Source organism: Hemiscyllium ocellatum, chromosome 48 (genome assembly GCF_020745735.1).
Source record: "Hemiscyllium ocellatum isolate sHemOce1 chromosome 48, sHemOce1.pat.X.cur, whole genome shotgun sequence".
NCBI classification, from domain to species: Eukaryota; Metazoa; Chordata; class Chondrichthyes; order Orectolobiformes; family Hemiscylliidae; genus Hemiscyllium; species Hemiscyllium ocellatum.
The window spans coordinates 9024303-9040899 of NC_083448.1; the positions used below are offsets into that span (position 1 = coordinate 9024303).

Genomic DNA, 16597 nt, shown 5'->3' on the forward strand with positions numbered 1-16597 from the left:
CTGGCCTAGCCAGTGATGCTCTCATCCTGTGGATGGACAAAGAACATTTCCAAGAAGACAATGAAGTTGATGCAGGGTGATGGATCAAGAATAGGGAGTTGGGATTAGTTTTGGGGGTTGCAGTAACCAGCTCAGATATGTCAGCTGACAAATTTCTGTGATCCACTGGGAAATGACAGAGTGAAAATGTAACCAGTATTTATATGCTGTTCTGCCAAGGGAATGAACAGATAATTAACATTACAATTGGTCACTGCTTCAAGAAACCAAACGTTGCCCACGCTGGTTCCCTAACAAAATAAGTGTTGTCATCAGATTTCACTTAGAGAGTGAGCAGAAGTTATTTCAGGCCTGTTTATCAGCATTCACTTTTGCAATTTGCTTCACAGTCATTAAGCTCATCCTGACATCCCTCTACATTATAGGCAAGTAATTTGCTTTTCCCCCCAAGAACAATCAATACAGTTTAATTTCTAAAACAAATCCATCTAAATTAAACATCTTAAAACTCAACATTGACTTTTTGAACCCAACACTGGACCCAGAAATCTGAAAGAATGACAGAAGAGCCACTAAATCACCAGAAAATCTTTATCAGCAAAATACAAGCATATTCTTATCTTAAACTTCAACACACAATTTCAGTTTTTCATTTGTAAAAACAAAGATATCTCAACATAACAAGATTCACATTTCCATTCTGGTTTTGGAAGAAAATCAAGCATCTTGTTAGTGCATCTTCTTTACACTACCCTCTAGTGCAAGAATAATTTTAACATATTTTCCAAGCACGTCTATTTTCCCAGAAAAGCCTTGGTCACATTTAGATCCATCACTGCTGCTCAAAAGGACTGACACATTACATAGAAGTGGGCACAGATATTCACAGTGAGCTCCAAGGCTTTAAGTTTGTATCAAATACAATGAAGCCATCTAGCCCCTGCATTTCAAGTTGATCAAGCCTAAAACCAAATTTGAATAAGGATTGCAGGCATTTCCAAATGCTTATCAGAATGGAGAGGACCATGAATCCACTCTGCCACTAAAATTTGATAACCACACTCTACTATATCTCATACTCTTCAGTCACTCAACTAGTCAATTGTTGATTCAGTTCCTTCTTAAATTTCATGGCACGTTCCAATTTTAAATTGCTGTAAGATTGATTAAATTTGTCTGAGAGGGGGAGGTGACTGAAAGAGTTCCTCTCTGTGCGTATGAAGTCTTTACTTCTTCATCGATCTTTATCTTCTCTATCACTCAAATGAATTCTCTGTGAAAACAATCTCCTGGGAGCTTTCCACTTGCTTTCTGTCTTTCAATGGTATAATCTCACACAAGGGAATCCAACCAATAGTGAGCACCAATGAAAACGACTTGATTTATTTAATTTGCTAAGGTTGGTCATAAACGAGGAGAAGAAAAATTGATTACAATCCCAGACATCACATTAAAGGCTGTGTATTATCAGCCTTCACCCTTCCTTATTAAAAAGCTACAATCTCATGCATTGAACATACTGCAACCAAATTATACTCTTTCTGGTTAACAATTTCTATCACCCTGGATTATTTTTAGAACCTGTTCTTAACAGCAAATTTTGGTAACAATTCTGTTATTCCTGCTTCTACCTCTTCCTAAGACATGTCTCTTATTTTCTCATCCAGCCCATTCTCACTTCTTTCTGTCTTGCTACATTATTCCTCTATCATTTATCTCTCCCATCTTCCATTCTATTATAGACATACTGCTTTGTGATCCACCTTCTTTGAAGGTGAATTTGGGTGCTCATTATGAATAAGGAGTGTCAGTTTCAAGCAGGCAGATGTCAGAATAAATGACCATTCCCAGTACCATTCATCACAATGAATACCATTCATTGGTTGGCTGGCTTGTTGGTTTATAATGTAGAATAATGCCAATATCATTGGTTCAATTTCTGCACTGGCTGAGATTACCACGAACACCCTGCCTTCTCAACCTTGTCCCATGTCTGAGACACAATGATCTTCAGCTCAAATACCTCAACGGTCATCTCTCTCTAGTGGGGGAGTGATCCTCTGTGAATATGGCAACTTCACTGAACCTACTCCACTGTCCATTAGAATTAAGTTAAAAATCACACAACACCAGGTTATAGAACATAGAACATTACAGCGCAGTACAGGCCCTTTGGCCCTCGATGTTGCGCCACCCTGTGGAACCAATCTGGCCCATTCTCATCCACATGCCTATCCAATGACCATTTAAATGTGCGTAAAGTTGGCAAGTTGATTACTGTTGCACGCAGTGCGTTTCATGCCCCTACTACTCTGACATTTACCTATATCTATCACCCTATATCTTACCTATATCTATCAATTTAAAGCTTTGTCCCCTCAAGCTAGCCATTGTCATCCAAGGAAGAAGGCTCTCACTGTCCAATCTATCTAACCATGGCGCGTAATTGAGAGAGCTTGTGAATGAGAGAGGGTCTGCATGAGTGTGTGTGTGTGTGTGTGTGTGTGTGTAGTGCAGTGGGGGTCACCTGAAGTCTGATATCAACCCAAAGTCCTGGTTGAGGCCATTCTTATGGATACTGAACTTTGCTATCAGCCTCAGCTTGGCCACTTTGCGTTGTTGCATATCCCAAAGTCCACCTTGGAGGATGGTCACCTGAACGTCTGAGGCCAAATGTCCCTGACTGTTGAAGTGTTCCCTCCTTGTCTGTTTAGCGTAAAGTCAACTTGTATTATGTCCTGGCAGATCGGAAGGGATAGAGGTAGAATTGCTACACCTGGGCTGGATTCAAATTCAACTCTGTGAGGAGAAAGGACAGTGACCTGAAAATCGTACATTGCTCATCTGGGTCCTTTTCGAAAGAACTAACAAACTGAGACTGAAATGATCTGGAGCTGTGCAATGAATAGAGGTATTAAGTGCAATGCTGAATGTCTGCAGGCCACCAACCCACCGGTTTCTCAATGAACACAGCCTCAAATAGTTTAGATGCTGGAAACTTCAAATGTACACAGAACATGCTTGAGATACTCAGCAAGTGTGGAGGAAGAAACAGAGTTCACAGTTCAAATCAATGACTTTTTATCAATGTTGACTTTTATTAGGAAGAGGCTGCCGAACCTGCTGAGTATTTTCAAGATATTTCCCTTTTATTGAAAAGGAAATTTGGCAATTTCTCACCAATCCAGTGTTAATGAATGCTGAAAATTATGACACAAGATAAAACCGAGCATTGTGATGTGGTACTGTGTTATTTGGTGATGAATCAGTGGAAGACCATGGTGTAAAGTTCAGGATATATCACGGTATTACTGTGGTATAAAACTGCGAGTGAAATGGCAAGTTAGCCAACAGACAATGAAATCTGAGCAATAGTATGCTGTAGCTGCCTTTGCCAAAGATATTAGACCACCACACACAGGTCACAGTCATATTAGTTTGTTCAGTCTATGTTATCTCATGACGAGGGAAAATAGAGATCATGTTGCTCCTAGAATTTGAGCTGAATCAATTATAGCACTGAAGATATGTTCATTCTCCACTGACATTAAAATGATGGAAAGTAACATTCACAAAAGTTGCTTTGTTCTGACTGTAATTTTAAAGTTACAAGTACCAGCAAAGCTGAAACACTGTGCGGATAATGACTGAGGGTAACCTGGCTTGCAAATATTCACTTGCTCTGACTTTCCACCTATAGAAAGTAGCACAATGAGAATATAAAACCATTTGTAATATAAAACGTACACTGGCTGATCCAGAATGGAAAACACACAAAGTTACATGGCACTGGGAACTTTGGGTTGCAGGATTTAAATAAATGGATGAAACGAGGAATCTAAAAAAATAGTGGTTGCATTCGCTGATCTCAAATCAAAAGTCCCTGCTCAGCAACTCTTCCAGTGGTTATAGCAAGATCAACAACTGAGATTGCAGGCCAGCAAAGTGCTCGTGCACAAGTACTGGATATATGTATTTCCAGCTGGTGTTACTTCTCCATCAGGTTCCGCTGTGTAATTTACAGATGATCACTTGCCTAAAAACAGTCACTTATTTTCCAACGTATGAGGCTGTATGGGACACAGAATTGCCCATGGGATTGGGGGGGGGGGGGAAGAGCTGAGCAAGTTGCACAGGATTGACAGCATCTTCTCCAAATATAGCAAGTCTGAGCTCGTTTCCAGTTGTAATTTGGTTTTTGCTATCACGGTGACTGAATACTGTTGCCAAGAAGTGCATAAATTGTCTCCTGCACCTGGGCAACTTTAACTAAACCAATTACATATGGAGAATGTCAAAGCTGCTGCATATCTGTTCAGTGTCACTGAACTGGCAGGTGTCAGACTTTGACACTAGTTGACACTTGGGATCTCTTGTCCGATCACTTCTCCTTGTTCTGTGCTGATCAGCTGCATGTCTTGGGCTGAATCCAGTTCATCCGGGAAGTCAGCATTGCTGTCAGCTCTTTGTAATTGTTGGTAGCCACCCTCTCTCGGTAGACACAGACACCATCCAGCGCCTGAAAGATCCAACAGCTCAAAAGGAATGTCCATTCTGAACCCATCCAGTTCATCCATGTGTTGTGAAAGTATCTTCAGATACATACAGCTCAGCACAATCCCAGCAAACTGCAACAAAGAACAGTTTACTCATTATTGTACAGCTTCTGACAGCAAAGATATTTATCAAACATGAATGCTTCACAAAAATTAAACTTAATCTGACCCACATTTTATACGTTTATCAGCTGTGTTTTTCTCTCTACGAATCATATTTATTTGTTCGCACTGCTTTTCATGCAAAAGCAACAGGACTCGAACCTCTGGTAATTTTGGATTTGTTTTTCAGGCACAGGCATGGAGGCAAGACTTTACCTAGCATATAATTTGTTGCTTCATTACATTTTGTTTTCGTTCAAAGCTATTCTCTCAATTCAAGAAGCATACCTTTGCAAAATGTGGAAAAAAAAAGCCTGGTATAAATGTTTCTTTCTTCTTCTCAAGCCAAGCAAGAAATTAAATCATCTGTTTTCAGCTTGCAGGCTGTGCTGCTCCTACAGAACAAAAGCTGGACAACACAATACATCCACCCACCATTGGCACAACAGTTAGGGGAGGCATCTGTATGAGGAGAAAGCCTAACCTCCTGAGAAGTCATAGTTCAAACATACTCTGCTCACTATCCCAGCCCAATAATTGAACAAATCTTCAAGTTTGTAACTACATGTATTTAGAAATAACGTAACACAAGAAAAAGTCCTAATTCATCATCCGTCAGACAATAATCCAAATGACATATAGGGAGGAAAAAAATCATGACTTGTTAATACTGCTGAATCACTTTTATAGATAAAATTCAAAATGGGGTAAGGTGTAAAGTGTAATATGGGAGAAAGTGAGGACTGCAGGTGCTGGTGATCAGAGTCGAAACGTGGCGCTGGGAAAGCACAGTAGGTCAGGCAGCATCCGAGGAGCAGGAGAGACGATGTTTCAGGCATAAACTCTTCATCAGGGATGTCCCAAAGTCAATCTTACAAACATTCATGACCTTACCTTAATGAGTCATCCCTGACGAAATCAACTTTTCCTGTGACATTTTCCATCTTCATGTAATTACATCTGAATTCCCTTTCTCTTCTGTTAAAACACTGCAAAACTTTTCAATTCCACTGAGATATATTTATAAGCAATGATGTGGTGATCACACAAATAATTCAGTCTGACATTTTTTAATTGAATACCAATGACAAAGTATCAGCATTGATTTCATTAAATGCATGCGGAGGCTTGGCTTACCAAGTTTTGTGGAAAAGTACAAAGAAAGGAAAATAAAGCATTACTCAAAGCTTTTAACCTTAGTCATCTCATCATGCTCATTACTGACACTTTTGAAACATTGGTAACAATGGCGAGATAAACCTGGAGGAGTTCTCATGTAGCTACAGGAGATTACATCCTGAGACTTAAGATCTGCACTTGACACAGCTAATTGAAAGTTAAGACAACAATGAATTACAAAGTGGTATGATCTACAGAAACGTAGAAACTTACAAATGCGGGAGACTTTTTGCCCGGTTGCGCCTCTTTAATGCCCTGAATGATTCTTATAAAAATCCCCTTCTGATGTTTAACTCTGTAAGCTTTTTAACCTCAAGTTGCTGTCTAACTCACATTTTAAAAGAATTCAGTAGTCAGCTTCTGTTCTGAAATGATCAACAGCCAGAGAATCAGGCCTGACAGAAAAGTGGCCAAACTAAACAGCAGCAAGCAGCAATTGGCTACAGAGGACAGTGGAAACCAAGGTCAAAGGGGTTACAAAGATTCAAGTGAACCAGTTACACCAGCCCGAGGTTTTGTATTGGATAAATGTCGACCAGACATTCTTACGTCTTGACTGCCCACATATGTGCACTTGACACCTCCCAGCATGCCAACAGCGAAGGGTGAAGTCACAACCCCATTGGATGATTTGAATCCAGCTCATGTACCCATTGGCTGAAAGCCACTGAACATTCTGGAACAGATAAGAACACACATCTGGATGCCAACCCCTCAGTGAAGACTCAGAAAAGACTCGTAGGGAAGATGTGCAGCAAAATGTGTGGTGAAAGACCATGTGGCAACCCAAGAAGAACTAGGGAAATCTGCCTTGACCTCTGTGAGACCCGCTTTGTGAAAGAGAGCAAGCCCTGTCTCAAAGAGGAACAAAGAATTCCAATGGTCCAGCTCATACAAGTGGATTATTGTGGTTAATATCCTTTCCCAGAGCGATAGAACTTGGTTGAGAGTAAATACTGTGGGAATTTGGGAAGCGCTCACAGAGTGTTCAAATAAGGAATATTTTATGAAGGAAATTGAGCTGAACTGCAAACCAAAGTGTCTGCCTCACTGACAAGACCACTTGGGTAAAGTGTTTTTAATATATAAACTGGCCAAAGTGTCCAAAGCACAGACAACATTATAGATTCTGACAAAGTGGAAAACTGACGAGTGAAAATATTTATTACCTTGTCCAGCTTATCTTCCTACATTTTTAAGCTTTTCTTGACTACATTATCTAAAATACACCTTGGGAACACCCTACCCTCCATTCCAGCCAACCTTCTTGGCCATAACTATTCATTATTGAAATTCCTCATCCCTGGAAAAATCTTGGTAAATGCCCTCTGCGCTCTATCTGAAGGGTTTATATCTTTCCGCAGGAGTAATGTCCAGAAATGTCTACAATATTCCAGCTGGTGTTCTCCCAGTAAGTTTTGTAATTCTAACATTATCTTTTTGCATTTACATTATATTTGTCTCTTTATGAAACCCAGAACCACCTCATCAATTTATGCTGCCACTTTCAAGAATTTTCTTAAGATGATAATTTTCTGCAGATTTACACTTCAGAATCACTCTATCTGTAATATACTGTCTTTGTCAACCAAAGTCAATCACTTCAAACTTCACTGCATTGAACTCAATTCACCATACTTTTGCATGTTTCATCCAGATTATGTTTTCCTGAACTCTGCAACAGTCTGCTAATTTGCCAATCTTTATTCTAAATAAAGATTTTGTAATGCTCTTTCACACATCTCTGTCTAAATCATTCGTAAAACGGAAGCCTTCAATAGAACCTTTGTCTTTGTTTGTAAGGTACAATTTTACATTGATGCCACTACTTTCTCTTCAGTTCCTTGGGATTTCACTTTCTGAAAAAGCCTCCTGTGTGACACTTTGGAGAATGCCTCTGAAAATCTACACACACATCCACAGCAATACCTTGGTGAAGTATGTCCATTATCTCATTAAAGAACTCAATCAAATCAGTTTAACATGAACCTTTAACAAATCCTTGCCTGCTCTCAGGCATACAGATTTGTGGGCCTGCTCTACCAATCAATAAGATCAAGACTGATCTGTTTGTGTTTCGAATTCAATCATCCCACCTACCTCCAATAACAAGGAGCAAGTGGAGGCTGTCTCAAGCTGTTCTGCCATTTATTAAGATCATGAGCTGATTATAATCTCAAAAGCACATTTCTGTCTATCCCTAATAACTGTTCACCTTGTTGCTTAACTTGAAGATCTCTGCCTCCACTTTAAAATTACTCAGGGACTCTGCTTCACCACCTTTTCAGGTAGAGAGTTCCAAAGACCCACGACCCTCGAGAGATCCCTTTTCTCATTTCTGTTTAAAAGGACCACTCTGATTTTTAAACCCTGACCCTGAGTTCCTGATTCTCCCATATCCAACACTTGTCAAGACTCTTCAGGATCTTGTATCTTTCAATCAAGTCACCTTTAACTCTTTTAAACTCTGGACAATATAAGCTTAGCCTCTCCAACCTTTGCTCATAAAACAACTCATACATTTCAGATATTAGTAAGGTAGACCTTCTCAAAACAACTTCCAATGGATTACATTTTTTCTTACTTAAATTGAATAACATTGTATCTAGTATTCCAGATGAGGCCTTATCAGTGCACCGTATGACTGAAACCTACTTCTGTATTAAAAATGATAACTTTATATTGAACTTCCTATTTATGTGTTGTGCCTGCATGCTAAGCTTTTCTGGTTTATGCACTCGGAAATCCAGATCGCATTGCACCTCAGAGTTCTGTAAACACCCATGACACAAAGCTAGTCCATTTTTTTTTCTAAAAGCTGTTCCTTGCTCAAGATTACACTGTTCTTGATGTTTTTCAGAAGAGTAATAAACCAGGCCAGGCTCCGATCAGTCTGGGTTGGTACAGAGAAGAAAAGGATTTTGGGAGGCCTTTTATTCGTATGTAAACAGATGAGGCTTCAGGCCAAAGTGATCATGTTTTAGAAGTGACCTGTATAATGAAAGGAGAATGGCCAGCTTTCAAGCTCTAGTTGAGCAGTTTTAGTTCAGTCTTGAACTGGTTGGAAGTTCAACAGTGAGCTGTATGAAAACTCTCTCTCTCTTTTTCTGCCTATCAACTTCAACCTGTAAGCATGTGTTCCATTTATACTGGTTTTTAATGGGAGTTTGCTTATAGGGACTGTTGTGTATATTCAGAACAGCATAATTCAGTCTAGTTGGATAGGTTAAGTTATGTAGGGGTTCTTTATTCGGTTTTTGTGTTTCATTGTGTAATTTTGTGAATTAATTTTTGTCTGTTGTAAAATCTAGTAGTCGACCTAGCTCACTTACTCCGGGTAATTTTCACTGCACACTTACCAAAACAAATTGCAAAGTTATAGTCTGAGCTGCCTGCTTTAGAACATTTTCAGTGGTTTGGCCTAGTCCATAACACTCATCATTTTGAATACTTTTTAAAAATTCTTCCTGCCAAATTCAACAATTTCACAATTTCTCATTTTCGGTGGCATTTGCCAGGTTATTGCACACTCAGATAACATATGTATAATATCTTTTTGTAGCAAACATGTGCCCTCTTATTTTCTTGCCTATCCTCTGCACATTTGGCAATCAGACCTTCAGTCTCAACATCCAAATCATTTATCTAAATTGTAAACAGTTGCGTTTTCAGCACTGATCACTGTGGCTGTGACTTATTACATCTTGCCAACCTGAAAAAGACTTGTTTATTCCTACACTCTATTTCTTGTGAGCCAGCCAATCCTCTTTCCATTCCAACGTGCTACCCGCTACAATTCAAGGTTTTGTTTTTCACGCAACCCTTTGAATTGGCGCTTTGTCAAATACCTTCTGGAAACTTTTGAGCCCCTTGTGGAAAATCTATGTCCACATTAAAAATATTCAATATCCGCATCTCAACCACCTTCTGAGGCAAAATGTACTAACATCCCACATCCTTCTGAGGGAAAAACCTTCACTTTACTGCTTTCAAGAAGGCAGCCCCTAATTTTAAAACAATGTCTCTTGGTTCAGGACTCATCTACAAGAGGAAACATTCTTTCCACATCCACCTTGTTAAGACTGTTCAGGATCTTATCCACTTCAATCCAGTCTCCCTTCATTCTTTTAAACTCCAGTACAACCAAACTCAGTCTGTCTAACCTTTCCTGATAAGACAACCTGCTCATTCCAGGTATCAATCAAGTAAACCTCCCCTGAACTGCCTCCAATGCATTTACATGCTTCCTTAAATAAGGAGGTCAAAACTGTGCAAAGTCTTTGAGATGTTGTCTCACCAATGCCCTATATAACTGAAACATAACATTCTTATCCTCATGTTTAATTCCTCTCATCATAAAGCATAACATTCCACCTGTCTTATTTGTCATTTGCTGTGCCTACAAGTCCTTAATTAAGCATGTTTTCCAAATGAAAAAAACATTTGGTCTCTGATAATGATTTTCAACAATTTCCCCACAACCAGTATTTGACTGAGGGCCTGTAGTCTCCCTTTTCTTGATTAGTGGCATGACATTTACAACCCTCCAGCCCTCTCGCACTACGCCTGCAACCAATGCAGATTCAAAGATTGTGATCACTGACTTTGCTATTTCTATCTTTGCTTCTTTCCACCAACTTGACTGCATTCCATCTGAACATGGCGACTTATCAATTTTCACCATTGCGAATTTCTTTACCTCCTGATAGCCTATCCATCACTTCATGCTTCTTTTCTCTTGTAACCTCCACACCATTATCAATTGCTGGGGGCCAGATGCCAATGTAGACCAGCAAGCACAGAGACACTGGGTAATTGGCATTTAGTGGACAGAAACACACAGAGTCACGGGCTGTACAGCATTGAAACAGACTCTACGGCCGAACTCATCTGCTCCAACCAGACATCCTAAATTAATCTAGTCCCATTTGCTAGCACTTGGCATATATCCATCTCAACCATTCATAATCATAGAGTCATAGAGATGTACAGCATGGAAACAGACCCTTCAGTCCAACCCATCCATGCCGACCAGATATCCCAACCCAATCTAGTCCCATCTGCCAGCACCCAGCCCATATCCCTCCAAACCCTTCCTATTCATATACCCATCCAAATGCCTCTTAAATGTTGCAATTGTACCAGCCTCCACCACATCCTCTGGCAGCTCATTCCATACACGTACGACCCTCTGCATGAAAAAGTTGCCCCTTAGGTCTCTTTTATATCTTTCCCCTCTCACCCTAAACCTATGCCCTCTAGTTCTGGACTCCCTGACCCCAAGGAAAAGACTTTGCCTATTTATCCTATCCATGCCCCTCATAATTTTGTAAACCTCTATAAGGTCATTCCTCAGCCTCCGACACTCCAGGAAAAACAACCCCAGCCTGTTCAGCCTCTTCCTATAGCTCACATCCTCCAACCCTGGCAACATCCTTGTAAATCTTTTCTGAACCCTTTCAGGTTTCACAACATCTTTCCGATAGAAAGGAGACCAGAATTGCACACAATATTCCAACACTGGCCTGACCAATGTCCTGTACAGCCACAACATGACGTACCAACTCCTGTACTCAATACTCTGACCAAGAAAGGAAAGCATACCAAATGCCTTCTTCACTATCATATCTACTTATGACTCCACTTTCAAGGAGCTATGAACCTGCACTCCAAGGTCCCTTTGTTCAGCAACACTCCCTAGGACCTTACCATTAAGTATACAAGTCCTGCTAAGATTTGCTTTCCCAAAATGCAGCACCTCGCATTTATCTGAATTAAACTCCAACTGCCACTTCTCAGCCCATTGGCCCATCTGGTCCAGATCCTGTTGTAATCTGAGGTAACCTTCTTCGTTGTCCACTACATCTCCAATTTTGGTGTCACCTGCAAACTTACTAACCGTACCTCTTATGCTCGCATCCAAATCATTTATGTAAATGACAAAAAGTAGAGGGCCCAGCACCGATCCTTGTGGCACTCCACTGGTCACAGGCCTCCAGTCTGAAAAACAATCCTCCACCATCCCCCTCTGTCTTCTACCTTTGAACCAGTTCTGTATCCAAATAGCTAGTTCTCCCTGTATTCCACGAGATCTAACCTTGCTAATCAGTCTCCCATGGGGATCCTTGTCGAACACCGTACCAAGTCCATATAGATCACATCTACTGCTCTGCCCTAATCAATCTTCTTTGTTACTTCATCAAAAAACTCAATCAAGTTTGTGAGACATGATTTCCCACGCACAAAGCCACGTTGACTTCCCGAATCAGTCCTTGCCTTTCCAAATACATGTACATCCTATCCCTCAGGATTCCCTCCAACAACCTGGCCACCACCGAGGTCAGGCTCACTGGTCTATAGTTCCCTGGCTTGTCCTTCCCACCCATCTTAAACAGGGGCACCATGTTTGCCAATCTCCAGTCTTCCGGCACTTCACCTGTGATTATCGATGATACAAATGTCTCAGCAAGAGGCCCAGCAATCACTTCTCTAGCTTCCCACAGAGTTCTCGGGTACACCTGATCAGGTCCTGGGGATTTATCCACCTTTAACAGTTTCAAGACATCCAGCACTTCCTCCTCTGTAATTTGGACATTTTGCAAGATGTCACCATATCCAGCCAGATGCCTTTTAGATGTTGTCGTTGTACCACCTCCACCACCTCCTCTGGCAGCTTGTTCCGTACACATACCACCTTCTACATGTTTGAATAAAGTCCTTATCGATAAGGCAGTTTTTATAGCCTCTGCACATCAGCACCAGTGAAGTACTATTACAGTTCTCAGGCTCAATGTCATAATGGTTAGAAGTAGGGTTGGGATGAGAAGCTAAAAACCTGGGGGATTATGTTGAAATGTAAGGGACAAGGACAAGCAATATCAGGCTTTCAATATCAATACACCTTCCTCATGTGTTGAGAAATAGAATCATTTACTAACTTATTTTGCAGCAAAATGTGCTCAGAGCCACAGACATTGGCTGGGAACTGGTTTGCTGGTCTGCCTTTTGTGGACAGCCTGTAACAACAGCTTGACTACAAAACTAAAGGACATAAAGATGATTAAAACGCTTCTGAAGAATTCCTTATAACAACCCAATAATTCAGCAGATTTCATTAACTTCAGATTCCATCCACCCATAAACACATTTCAGATTTATGCGGTTATAGCTCGCACTGCCATTACGTTTGAACCATCATTTTTTAATTAGCTTTATTTTTCTGCCAAAGACCAAATTCATTTTGTCAATGCGAAATATTTACTGTGTTCTTTTAACTGCACACAGAGAGTTGAGAGTCTAATTAACACTTCGGTTCTTGTGGGAATTATTGATTTCAGGGCGTACTGATACAATGTCAGCTTAACTTTCACCATGTATATTTGTGGGCCTTCATTTATTCACTACCAGTAACCCCCAGATCTGACCAAGTACCTGACAAAAATGCCTAGCCATGAGATGTGAACCTTGGCAGTGAGTACCAGTCTGTTACTAGCCAGCAGAGGGCATCACAGTCATGATTGCCAGAAAACAGGTGTCATGGGACAAGAAGAGGAAACTGAACCAAGGAAGGCCACAGCTTCAAAGGTCCAATGCAATGCCTCAATGTAATGACTGAAATCAGGCTTTAGACCCTAGTATAGGATTAAAGAATGGAAATTACTGGTGTGCACTGCATACCACTACACCTCCAAGCCCATTCTATCCCATTTACAAAGTCTGAAATCATATGCAGGACTATCTGTTGAATTCCTAGATAGCCTAATGAAGACAAATAAGCTATTGTCACAGAAGATATCTTGATGACTTCAACTTAAGTCTTCTTGCTATATGCAATTCAGAATCTAGTTAAACAGATACAGCAAGGGAGGGCAGAAAGGTGTCTGAAAATGACAATGCACTCTAGGGCACTCTGGGCTTCGGGTGTCCTCAGCATTAACTCTGGATTACATGAAATCCCATGGCGTCAGTTCACAAATGGGCTAGGAAACTTCCTGCTAATTATTACTGATCATCCTCACCCGATCCCATGTCTACTCACTAATCAGCACTGTTTTATATTGAGTGTTATTTGGAAGAAGGTTTGATGGGAATAAGAGAGTAGAACGTGTGGGCACTTCATCAAGAGTGGTTCAGCGTCATCATACTGACTGAAGAGCCAAGTCCAGGCTGAGATGGACAGACTCACAAGTTCTATCCAAGTCACATTACCCCAACTAGAAACAATATCTTTGTTCCTTCACTGTCACTTGGCCAAAACCCTGGAGCTTCATTCCAAACAGGACAGGAGAATTAACTTCACCATACAGATTGCAGTGGTTCGATAGATGACTCACCATCACACTGTCATGGGCATTTAAGGATGGAATAGGTAACATTAATGAGCATAGTTAAATAAATAGGAATTAGGGTTAATGTTTGAGGCTTGCCCTGTCTAAATGATTCCACTGTTTCAGACACAGTGATCAAATTCTGAATCTGCGGTCTTGTGTTTTTAGATTCTCTGACATGAGATCTGGTACACAAATTAATTGAAAAATGACATGACACTAACATATTACTTAAAAACTCTTGTTGACATGAGCTACAGACTAAGCAGTGGTTTGGCAATCCAATAATTAGGTTGGAATCACAGAGATTCACAATACTGTTTTAGAATCCAAAACAGAAAATGCTGGAAAAAACATAGCAGTTCTGGCAGCATCAGTGGAGAGAAACTGAGTTAATGCTTCGGATCCTGTGACCCTTCTTCAGAATTGATAGTTGCTGGGAAAAGGTTGGTCTATGTGCAAAAGGCGGTGCACAGGAAGGGGACAGGAGCCAAGAATAGGAGGTGTTGGATTCTTGAGAGACAGAGAAAGACAGTTGGGTGGACAAATTCATGGGTAAAAGCTAGCCTGGGAGAATGAATGGCTGCTGATGGCTGACAATGGGTTGTTTGTCCGAATAGCCCACGTGATGTGGGGGTTGAGATAAAGATGTGGGAGAAGGTGCATCAAGCCCTAAAATTATTGAACTCTATATTGAGTCTAGAAGCCTGTCGAGTTCCCAGGTAGAAAATGAGGTGATGTTCTTCCAGCTTTCGCTGATCTTTGCTGGAGCACTGCAGCAAGTCTGATACAGAGATGCCGGCTAGGGAACATGGTGGCGTATTGAAATGGCAGGTAACTGAAGCTCAGGGTCATTTTTACAGACAGAACATTAGGGTTCTCTAAAGGGGTCACCCAGTCTACGTTTCGTTTCCTCAATGTAGAGATGATCACACTGTGACTAGATTGAGTGAGGTGCAGGTAAAGTGCTGTTTCACCGAGAAGGTGTGTCTTGGGCTTTGAGGACGGAGGAAGTAAACAGGCGGATGTGACACCTTCTATAATTCCATGGGAAGGTGCCTTGGGGCTGTGGGGAATTGTTGGGAGTAGAGGAGTGGACCATGGCATCCTGGAGGGAACAGTCCCTGCGGAAGGCTGACAAGGGAGAGGAGAGGAATATGTGTCTGGTGGTGGCATCCTGACGGAAGTAATGGAAATGAACGCTCAGGATCTTTTACCTGTGGATGCTGGTGGGATGATGGGTGAGGACAGATCGCTCTTGTGGGACGAAAGAGGGCTGAAGTGTGGAAGCTGGGTCAGACCCGGTTGAGGGCCCTGTCAAATATACTGGTGAAAAATCCTCATTTGAGGAAGAAGATGGACATTTTGGAGGTCCCCCGTGTTGAAGTTGGCATCTTTGGAACAGATGCAACGGACATAGAGAAACCGGGAGAATGGAATTAAGGAGAGGTCAGGATCTAGATGTATTATTGCTAGACTATTAATGCAGAGACCCTAGTATTATTCTAGGGTCTTGGGTTCAACTCCTGTCATAGCAGATGGTGGAATTCGAATTCAAGAAATATCTGGAAATAGGAGTTTAATGGTGACTATGAAACCATTGTTGATTGTCAGGAAACCCATCTGGTTCACTAATATTCTTTAGGGAAGGAAACTGCTGTCGTTGTCTGGTCTGGCCTACATGTGACTCCTGACCCACAGCAATGGGTCTTAACTGCCCTCTGGGGCAATTAGGGATGGGTAAGAAATGCTGGCCTATCCAGTGACATCCACATCCCACGAATGAACGTATATATATATAAAAAAAAATACACTTTACAGGAAGCAGATGTGAGGATGTATAGTCAAGGTAACCAGTCAGAGACAGGTTCAAGACTGGACAGACCAGGTTTGAGAGAGGGTGTTGGTTCAGTGGTCGTGGGGAGGAGTTAGTATAGAGAGCGGTCAGACAGTTAGCAGGAGGGGTTAGAATAGAGAGGGACGTGACTTGGTAGGATAAAGGTGGAGGAGTCCTGCTTGTGTGTAGGAGTGAAACTGAGTGGCAGCTGAGTGCAGGCAGGGCTCCAAGGGGCAAAGGAGCAAGGTCACTCAGTAGCTGCTGGGGTCATGACTTAGTTTAGCCCCTTTAAAATTGGACACTTAATATTAATTAGGGAGTACAAAATCAGTTCTTTACTTGGTGACACTTTACTTTACTTTACTTCGATTCCAGCCTGCATGGAGTTTGCACATTTTCCCCACGTCTGTCTGGGATTCCTCCCATAATCCAAAAATGTGCAAGTTAGGGTGGATTAGTCATACTAAATTGCCCATTACTTTTAGGAATGTGTAGGTTAGCTGCATTAGTCAGAGTAATAGGGTAATAAATGTAGAGTAATAGGGTAGAGGAATGGATTTGGGTGGGATACTCTTCAGAGGGTCAGTGTGGACTTG

General features: G+C 41.2%; 1 protein-coding gene across 1 annotated transcript in view; it reads right to left on the reverse strand.

Annotated features, from left to right (window-relative positions):
• Window positions 1-621: 621 nt before the first annotated feature.
• Window positions 622-16597, reverse strand: part of zgc:110329 (uncharacterized protein LOC550500 homolog) — a 177153-nt gene continuing 161177 nt past the window's right edge. The window contains exon 9 of the mRNA XM_060856696.1: window positions 622-4628. Coding sequence (XP_060712679.1) covers window positions 4353-4628 — 276 coding nt within the window. The 3' untranslated portion in view covers window positions 622-4352. The remainder of the gene's footprint in view (window positions 4629-16597) is intronic.